The 10,484-nt window shown below is 43.9% G+C and overlaps 1 protein-coding gene across 12 annotated transcripts in view; it reads left to right on the forward strand.

The window, feature by feature from the left end:
- Window positions 1–2,863, forward strand: part of Fam110b (family with sequence similarity 110 member B) — a 143,544-nt gene extending 140,681 nt beyond the window's left edge. For 10 of the 12 annotated variants that reach the window (XM_029476530.1, XM_029476531.1, XM_029476529.1 and 7 more), the window contains one exon: window positions 24–1,804. In XM_029476530.1, the coding sequence (XP_029332390.1) occupies window positions 339–1,439 (1,101 nt within the window). In that variant the 5' untranslated portion in view covers window positions 24–338 and the 3' untranslated portion in view covers window positions 1,440–1,804. Of the gene's footprint in view, window positions 1–23 lie in introns of all 12 variants that reach the window. The other 2 variants (XM_021160882.2, XM_021160884.2) reach the window with 1 other exon arrangement.
- The last annotated feature ends 7,621 nt before the right edge of the window (window positions 2,864–10,484 follow it).

Consider the following 10,484-nt stretch of genomic DNA (forward strand, 5'->3'; position numbering starts at 1 on the left):
CGGTTGGTTGTTTTGTGTTTCAGCTCTGCCTGCAGTTGAGCACAAAGACCTGAAGGAGACTCCCACAGCCTTCAGGGAGAAGAAAGGAGGTAGCCAAGCCTATTAAAAGGAACTTGTGGCTTGTGGCCTTTTTGTGTAGGAGCGGCCTGGAAGGGGAGAAAAGTGCACCGAAGCCACAGTGGAGGTTAATGAGCTGTGAGATGAGGCGCAGCCGCGGCTGACACTGCTTCCAGGATCCTTCATCTGCCCTTTGTGCTTCGTGTACATGTGTCTGTTCAGGCCCGCCAGAGGCACCCAGAAGAGCATCCACCACGGCTGCCGGGGAAAGACCGCCCACCATGCCCACGGAGACTCTACAGACAGGTAGCATGGTGAAGCCTGTCAGCCCCGCGGGCACCTTCACGTCGGCGGTGCCCCTGCGCATCCTGAACAAAGGACCGGACTACTTCCGCAGGCAGGCTGAGCCCAACCCCAAGAGACTCAGTGCGGTAGAGCGGCTGGAGGCTGACAAGGCCAAATACGTCAAGAGCCAGGAGGTGATCAATGCCAAGCAGGAGCCAGTGAAGCCGGCCGTGTTGGCCAAGCCTCCTGTGTGCCCAGGAACCAAGCGTGCACTGGGCAGCCCTACTCTCAAGGTGTTCGGCAACCATGCCAAGACCGAGAGCGGTGTGCAACGTGAGACCCTCAAGCTTGAGATCCTCAAGAACATCATCAACAGCTCAGAGGGGTCCAGTTCTGGCTCTGGCCACAAGCATAGCTCCCGAAACTGGCCGCCTCACAGGGACACCACTGACCTGCACCGGCATTCCTTCGCAGAGTCGCTGAAGGTGTGCCCTACACCTGGCCATGGCAGCCCGCAGGAGAGCAGCTCCCATGTGAGCAGGAGGCTGCTGGAGCAGTCCGCGGAGTCCTTCCTGCACGTCTCACACAGCTCCTCAGACATCCGCAAAGTGACCAGTGTGAAGCCCCTTAAAGCCATCCCCTGCAGCAGTTCAGCCCCTCCCCTGCCTCCCAAGCCCAAGGTGGCTGCCATGAAATCCCCCGAGGCTGACCAGGTGGAACCAGCCTGTGGAGTCAGCCGGAGACCTTCCCTTCAGCGGTCCAAGTCAGACTTGAGTGACAGGTATTTCCGAGTAGATGCAGACGTGGAGAGATTCTTCAACTACTGCGGACTTGACCCGGAAGAGCTGGAAAATCTTGGCATGGAGAACTTTGCAAGGGCTAATTCTGACATCATATCTCTCAACTTCCGCAGCGCAAGCATGATCAGCTCAGACTGTGAACAGTCTCAGGACAGTAACAGTGACCTTAGAAATGATGACAGTGCCAATGACCGGGTGCCATATGGCATTTCTGCCATCGAAAGAAATGCTAGAATCATCAAGTGGCTATATAGCATCAAACAAGCTAGAGAGTCACAGAAGGTGTCCCACGTGTAAGAGGCACAGTGGTGAAAAGGAGGGAGGGGTGGGTCTGTCTGTGCATACACAGTTGTGAAGGTTGTGAGGTCTCCTTGAAGTGTTGTGAGCTTCTCCACCCTTTGTGTTGCTTGTTGTGCAATGTTCTCAAGTTGCATGCCTGTCAACATGGCGACTGGCCTGGCTTCCTTGGTCACACCTCTGCAGAACCTTGCTGAACACTCATCTGCCAAAAGTTTCCGGCCAGAATCTGATTAGGGCTTTGCTCTTAAGCAAAACTGTTTACAGGGGGAAAAAAAAAGGTTTCGATTTCTTCGATATTTATGTGGTTTTGTGTTTTTATACCCTGCGCTATTGTGTCTTAATTAAAAATTTTATCAACTGGCTTTTAAGTTGAGAGCAGAATCTTTTTGAAACAAAAAGCCACTTTGCCTACATGGGAGACCATAACACTGGGAAAATATATGGGACTTGTCACCAGACACAGAATGACTGACAGATAGAGCCAGGCTAGAGTTTCTTTATGTAAAATCAAGTGGGAGGACCTTGCTCCTGTGCTTCAGGCTTGGTATTCTCTTGCCACTTCGTGGAGCGCTGTGGGGCAACAGTGTAGTCCTCACTCCAATTCACTGTACAAGTTGGTATTTTTGTAGTAATGACCCCAGGAAAGACAATCAGATAAAATCTGGGATAAGCAAATGTAAAAGGTTAAATATTGATTGGGAGAAGGGTGGAGAGACTGGTGATGCTGTTCAAAGTGGGATAATTCGGAAATCTCTAGTATTACCCCAACAGGAAGTGCCACTCTACAGCTGGTTAAAGCTGATATGGAATGCTATTTTTAAAATGTTATTTTGTTTTGTGCTTTTGGCCAAGAACTACTAACTCCTGTTGTTTTTCTCCCTTGCTCCCCTGGTAGTTGTTCTGTTTGGGGCAGATGGGTTGGGTTTCTGCAGGTTTGTACTCTCTGAAGACGTGAAGGGAAGTGAGGATACCATTCATGCCAGTATAGTCTCCATTCCACCTTGTCCACGTGCTCCCAGCTTCACATTGCAGCAGTGCGATGCTTTCTTTGTTTATACTCCTCTCTCAGGCTGAGGGTATTTGTTACAGCTCTAGAAAACTGTAGAAACACTGTAGCTTTCCACCCTGTTGTCTCTTGTTGCCCCTTCCCATAATAATCTGCCCTCCCTCCCTGAGGTGATTCCAGGAGCTATGAGCCAGCTGCCAGAGTGTTGGCAGTGGAAGCAGAGGACCCCAGTGGTGGTCTGCTGCTGCACTGCTTCACAGCCCACAGGTTCGGTTCGCAGCAGAACCATCCTGGTCCTCATCAGCTACTAGGAGCCTTTAAACGGAGTGAATGCTGTAAGACTTTGTACATACTTTAGTTGTTCTGGAATCTAAGAAGAAACTTATGTTAATAAATAGCTCTGGTGTAGGCTTTACCTGTGCTGATTTCTTTGTCCTTTATTTTCTTCATAAGAATTTCACTGTAGACTATGGGTCAGAAGCACATTTTTTATAGGCATCAAGAAACATTGTTCCATTACATTGATCTCACCCCATCTCAACAATTATGAGCAACGCTATTCTTAGTTGTAGTTATTTCAGTACATGTTTGCTAAAGTAGTTACTGCAAGGTCCCTAAAATATGCCACCTTTTCACTTAGTTAACACTTATTTTATTTTTGCCTTTACTTAAACATCAGGACTTTTTCAAAATTTTCAGAATAACTCTTTAGTTGAAATATTGGAATTCTTACTGTGGGGAGCATAACTTTGAAATGGTTAGTCCTGTTTTCATTTGTTCAGGCTCAATGGCAGTACCACTCTGTGTGGTCATGTCTTTACCCACTTATTCATCTTTCAAGGTGGCAAACCCTGGACCACCATGGTCAACAGCCTCTACCGCAAAAGGACTTAGACTTTCGAAGCTACTTTGTAAGAGAAGCACCATTCCTTAGGGACTGTGTCCTGCCTTATTACTTGAACATTGAGGAGTCAATGAGTACTGAATCAAGAAATTTGAAAACAATTTCTTCTAAGGTTATACTTTATGCAAATATAAGGAAGCATTATAAAAATGGGATTTTCAAAAACATTAATGATTGTCAACCTATTTTACTGATATATATTTTATCTTCTGAAAGGCAAATTTGAATCTTTGACTCTTCCTACTGGTTTTCAATTCATTCTGCTTCGCTTGGTGTCCCCTGTGACTAGAACCCTACTTTCCAGAAGAAACTTTTTTTTTAGAACTCTCCTGTGAATGGTAGTGATACATCTTCAAATTAATAGAATAAGAAATTTTCTAAGCAACCAACAAAAGGTTTGTTTACTTGTCGCATATATAGAAATGTGACTTTTTAAGACATAGATGCGTTGGCATACTTAGCAATTTTGGGAGCGATTAAAATACTAAAAAAATGTTATTTTCCTAAGAAAGCCATCTTTGGGGAGATGAACATTTCCTGGCCAAGTGTATACCATGGCTTGGGCTAGTTTGGTTGTAGATTATGCTTGCAACCTTCACTATATAGCTAGTATCCTTAAGAATCAGTCCACTCTCCTAGCCTCATTTATATACTGGACAATGTGAGGCGTTCTGTTCCTGTGAGAGATGAGAGCTTGTTTCTATAAATGTTTCTATAAAAGATTGCTTAATAGGGGCTCATTTTCTAAATGTGAAGTACTCAACAAAGTATACCTTCCTCCAGCTCCTGAGAGTTTCATGTAGGCATACACACGTGAATATAAGGTGACTTCATTCAAGAGTCCTGGAAACAAACTCAATTTTTTTCTGAAAAACCACCAAATCTTAAAGCAGTTCTTCCATATCCATTACAGTGCTGCTGTCTAGCTTAGCTTTGATCGTATCATCTGAAGTATTGTTTCTAAAATTTCTAAATGGGAGCCTCCCCTCAGCCAACCCCACTCAGCCCTCTGACATGCCTCGGTCTAGCAGACACCTTCTTGATGGTTAGATGGTTAAATGGAGTGGACTGTTGAGAGGATAAATCCTAACTTCTTAACACAGAGAGAATGTTCAACATCTACCTCTCAGACTTCAGACACATCTATGCCCACAGGATTCTACAAAGACAAGTTACCATCAAGATCTTTTCCTACTCATTTTATAATACATGGTGTAATAAATTGCCCCAGAACTCAGCCACTTAAAACAGTAAGTTCTGGTTATCTTGTCTGTGCACCAAAAACCCTGGACTGGCTTAGCCAAGCGGTTCCTGACAGGTTGTTTCATGAAGCTGTTCACAAGATGGCAGATGGCAGTGCATCGGGATGCACAGGCTAGAAAGTCACTCTCTAATATGGCTTCCATGGCAAGTAACCTCAATTCCTCACAGGAAAATTCTCTCCAGTATTCATCAGTTCATCAGGGTTCTTCAGAGGAACGGAACTTATAGAATGAATATATACAAAAATACTAATACACACACACACAGTTGGGTTTAATTACAATGGCATACAGGCTATCGGGCTATGTTTCAGCTAGTCCACCAATGGTTGTCTACCAAGAAGAAGCCCAAAAATCCAGTAGTTGTTCAGTCTGAGAGACCAGATGATTCATCTGTCCTTCATTATACATTAGGATCCCAAAACAAACTCTAAGGCCAGTAAAAGAATGGACTTGCTATCAAGAACAGAGAGCAAACTTACTTCTTCCATTACCTTTGCATAGGCTTCCAGGAGAAGATGTGTCCCAGATTAAAGATCCCAATTCAAAGATCAAGATTAAAAGTAGGTCTTCTCTCTACAAAAAATAAATAAATATTCCTTGTGGTGTACCCAATCATTTATATTTTAGTTAGTTTCAGATGCAGTCAAGATGACAATAGAGAGTAGCCATCTGCCTTATGCTTTAGGAATAACTAAGGACTGAGTGAAGAAGGCAGGACTGTCCGGTGTCCTACACCTCTATTACAATCAGAGCATTAGAGGAAGCGAATCCCCAAATACAGCCCACATGGCAAGAGTAAGGTGTGCTTTATGAATATGGCTTTGGATTGGAGTTTATTTATTTACTTATTTGGTTGGTTGGTTTTAATTTGCTGGTACTTGGAATAGAACTAAAACCTGAACACATAACCTTGCACATGCTAAACAAAAGCTCTACCACGCGGCTGTACCCCCTGCAAGAAGGCCCCATGATAATGGATGAAAGTCAAAGGACAAGCAGCCATAATTTTAAACCATGAGCTGCTGTGGCTCAGGAGTGTGTTGTTTTCTGAAGACTATTCACTCTCCCCTTAGTTTCAAAGATACTCTTTCAAGACAACACTCCGTTCAGTAACTTTTTTTTTTTTTTTTTTAGTCCCTGGGCAATCTTACCCTGCAAGCTTGTGGTTATTGTCATGGCCATAAATCCAGCCTGTGTAAGCCTACATTGTGCCATTATTAAAGTATAGCTTGCTGATAACTATATTCCTTGTGAGAGAGGAAAAAAATCTCCTAGGATGACAGTCCTAGGCGTCACAGTGTATATATAACACAGTAGTCCAGAGTATATGATATAAAATAAGTGGTTACTGGTAGTGATGTGAAATTTTGGCAACAACAGTGGGCAAGGCATGGTGGTGTTTATCTTTACTCTCAGGATCCCTTATCCAAAACATGCTTGGGATCAGAATATTTAGAATTTTTCAGCTTTTTAGATTTGAGGATATTTGCATAGACTTTACGAATCAATGATCATAATGCAAAAATCTTGAAATCTTAAATGCTCCAAAATAGGAACTCAGAGCATCAAGTTGTCTTCAAACTTCAGAGCATTTTTGATGTTTAATCATATTCACCTTGCTTCATGTTTAAGCCCCAGACTAAAATATAAACTCTGTCCCAAGGAGACCCAAGTGGTAGTTTCTACCCATACATTAGAGGTGAAGAACATCAACCCCTTGGAGATGAAGGGGATGAAGGAGATGAAGACCCCATGGGAAGCAGGTGCTGGATAAACTTGAACTCAACACTGCAATCCCTGCTCCAATTGTCTATGAGCTTTATTCAAAACCAGAGCGAGAGTTTACGCACAGAACAGAAGGGACCTTCAGCTCATTTGACCATTAAATCTGCTGCCAAGGTGTGTAAATGTGTCAAAGGCATTTCAACTTCCAGCAATTCCCCGTTCACCTAAATGGGATCCCATAAATTTAGAAAAAAGACTTCAACTGCTTCAACCTGAGTAGCAATCAGTGAATTCAGAGAGACAGGGCTCTCTGAAAGAGCTTTCTTCCTTGCAGATTTTTAAGTGACATCCTGCCTTTTTTGGATCAAGGATGTTTGGAAGGCTAAAGAGCAGAGACAAATAGCCACAAATCTACAGTCAGGAAACACATGAGAACTGTTGGAGGAGTCAGCATCTCTCTGTTCTCAGAGCCTGGTGGGGGTACATGCTGTGCAGATAGATGCATTAGGAAACAGAGAGATCAAGGATGCCTATAAGTTAAAGCTGAACTAGCCTCTTAACTCAGAAAAGAGGACTGAAAATGTCAAACCTAACTCATTCAATTACTAGCTCAGGAAATGGTTGTAAGGTGTGTCATTGTTGCCTGGACACACACTACACTATAAGAACCCCCACCTTAAAGCTGCATACACACCTCTCTCCAAGGTGACTTCAAGAGGATTCACCCTCTTGCTTTCTCTGAAACCTGGCAGAAGGGACTGCCAGAGGAGATGGCTCAGCATTTGCATCTCATCCCTCCACAATCTGAGCCCCCCACCCCCGCCCTGTTTAACAGGAGACCTCCATTTCCTCACCGATGAAAAGGGCAGGATCATGTAATGCCTGTATTTCTTGACAGTTTGAATTTTGAAGCATTAAGATACATTTAAAGAATATGGAAAATTATTTTCTTATATTTTATTGGTGACTAGGGGACAGATGAGGCCCAGACACTGCACTGAATGGCACTTTATGCACTAGCTGCCATCAAGTGTTGGTTGGAAAAGGAAATGGGGTCTATCAAAGGATTCTTCTTGAATAGAAGGGACCTTCAAAAAGACTCATTAGCCTTTCTGATTGACAGAAGCTGACAGATGGGATGCAGCCAGACATACACCAAGTCACAGTGCTTTGGGGATGAAAATGAGCCTTTCACTAGCTGAACACTCCATTCATCTCAGTCTTAAACAAGTATTAGTGTCTTGAATGCTGCTCTAGGATTAGCCCTCAGTCACATTCTTTCATTCTCAAGAATTTTAGGATTAAATAAGAACCCACCTTGCCAACAGAGTATCTGAAAATTATGCTTTTTCTCAAGGGCACCCATTCAATAATTAGGAAGAAGGAAACAAACCAAGGTTAATAAAACATCCTAAGACTCCTTTGTATGTATGAAAATGAATCTTGGAATCTAGTCTGGTAGAAGCTGGGTTTGATCCTCAACAGGAAGTTGCATTGCAGAATTTTCTCCGACACGAAAAACTAATGTATGTACTGACTGGAGGTTCTTCCTTATAATGAGTAGTTTACAAAAATTCATCATGTTTATTTGTATCAGGACTGAAGCTTCTGGGACTGACAGGAGTGATCAGTGGTCCTCCAGCTTGTTGCACAGCAAAGAAACAGCTACAGAGAAATACGGTAAGACACTCATGGATTATATAGAGCCTGCAGGCTGGTTGGTGGCACTAGAATGGAAGAAGCTGGTATTCTGACCTCACCAAGGAGGAATAATGGGCGCTGCCAAATCTTAGTATGCCATGGGGAGAAAGAGCAGCAATTTGTGAGCAAGCCTGCTCCAGGTGTTCCGTGATGCCGAAATGAAACAGCAAGAACCTAAATATCTGGTAGAAACCCTTTGAATTTGGATCTTTCCTAAGGCAGGTGACTGGCTGCTTCCCTGCCCTGACAAGAATCTGGTCATTGGAAGCTGATCTCTGCAGTTCACTGGCTTGCTAAGATAGAATTGTTGGTAGGTTGGCATATGAGACATACTTTCAGCATGTCTTCAACTTCCAGTGAATTTATGATGTAATTCACAGGGAAGCTGGAGTATCTGTTTCCCTGTCCCATGTCTCTTGCCTCAAAAACTACACATTGGCTACTTTGATTCAAATTTTCCTATTAGGATTAGATAACTGTTTATTATTTAACCCTAGATGTCATAAAACTTCATACAGATAAAGCATTCTAAGAAATTTGGGGAAATTTTGAAGTTACTACCTACATTTTAACTGTTGCTTCTGTAAATACTTTATCTATAGATGGCTAGTGGTCCTCAGGAGTAATTTCTCAAGTCAGATTTCTATAACTGCAAAACCCCAGGCATCCCCTGCCTATGATATACCCCCATTGCCTTTACTCTCTACCCACAGCTGCTGCCACAGCATGGCTCTGCCTCAGTTTCCCAAAGGTTCCCTCCCTGAAGATATGCACTGTCTCTATGGTATGACTGACCCATGCCTAGCAGACCACCTGGCATGGGCTGGAAGGAGATGTGAGGTAAATAGATACATGATAAATAGAATCTGGGATCTCTCTATGATTCCTAGTCTTGGAGAAGAATGGGTCTGTGGAATGGCTTCCAAGTGAGCTACTGGATGTTAACCAATGAGGATCTCCCAGCAGATTAGCAGCAGCACGTCTGACTCGGAAGCCACCCATGCATGCTTCCACTGTGCACACTGGCCTACCCACAGGCTCACCCTCTGTTCTCTGGAATTCTGCTATCAGGGCTGAGGAGGAGGGAGCAAACCACTTTTGAATGCAATTGTTCCCTTGGTGGGAAACAACTGCACTGGTGGCTTTCAATTGATAACATCTGGAAGTTCTGCTGTGAGAAGCAGGAGAAGACCTCACTACACCCTCCTTAAGTGCATTCTTTGCCTTCTCAAGGATAAATGAGTCACCAATTTTCAAGGATTGGTAGGCTCACATAAATGTTTCTAGTGCTTTCTTCTTGTACATAATGGAGGGATTACAGCAGCAAGGTGAGCTCCTTGCTTGAGTATATCTAAGCCAGGCTGGACGATGTCCTGATCCTTGCACTCTCTGGGCAAGTTCTAGGCCATCATTGGAGTTATTGAGCATTTTAATTTGGAGGGAAGTGCGGAAATATATGCCTTGGTAACATCCTAGGCCTGTAGCTATTTCAATGAAAGCTTTTATTTTCCCCTCCTGAGCTGACAACTGCACATGGTTGGGAAGTGTATCGCTCCTGTCTGTGGCTGGGAGAGGGTGGAGGTAGTGGGGGCTGGGGATGGGAGGGCCCTGTTCTGCTAGCTCTGGACAAAGGCCCAATGTGTCTTGCCCAGTGTTTCACATTTCTCAGGGCAGCTCAGTGCTCAGGCATCTGCTGTAGCACCGGCTGGCCCCCCTGAAGACCCCTTCTCTAGTTTTATGGGCTGCTTCCATCTGTTGAGAATTCTTGGGTGTGAAGAATCTGTGAATTGAGATCTGGATAGTGTTTCACATTCTCAACTGGTCTCCACATTTAACATTACCACCTGATGCCTGTAAAGCCAGTTTAATAGCAGACATGGGTTTTTGTATTTTCTGCACTTAATGACTGGGTGTTCATATGCGTACACATGTTGAATTCTTTCAGGAATTTGCTCCAGACAAGTGTGTTTCAGGTCGCATTACACTATACTTGTTTCAAAAATCAGAAATGGCCAATCAGTCTTGCAGAATTGTTAACCTGGATGTGGCTTTTTTTGGTGGGAAATTTGGTTTTAAATAAAGACATAGAGTAGATGAAATAGACTATGAAATTCAGATGTACTGGTGATCTGATGACAATAGCTCCTTGGGAAAACAAGATAAAACAGTAAAGATGGGAATTGGATTTGACAGTGCATCCCTGAGCAAAGCAAACTGAAGACAAGTGTCCCTGTCAAAATAACTGGAAGCCATTTAGGCTCTGGTCACTTTCAACAATCCACAGGCAGGGCAGTAGGATGAGGAGGGCTGAGCTGGCCATAATCACAAGATGCTTAAGAATAAACGTCTAAGCCGGGCGTGGTGGCGCACGCCTTTAATCCCAGCACTCGGGAGGCAGAGGCAGGCGGATTTCTGAGTTCGAGGCCAGCCTGGTCTACAGA

This window comes from Mus caroli, chromosome 4 (genome assembly GCF_900094665.2).
Source record: "Mus caroli chromosome 4, CAROLI_EIJ_v1.1, whole genome shotgun sequence".
Taxonomy (NCBI): domain Eukaryota; kingdom Metazoa; phylum Chordata; class Mammalia; order Rodentia; family Muridae; genus Mus; species Mus caroli.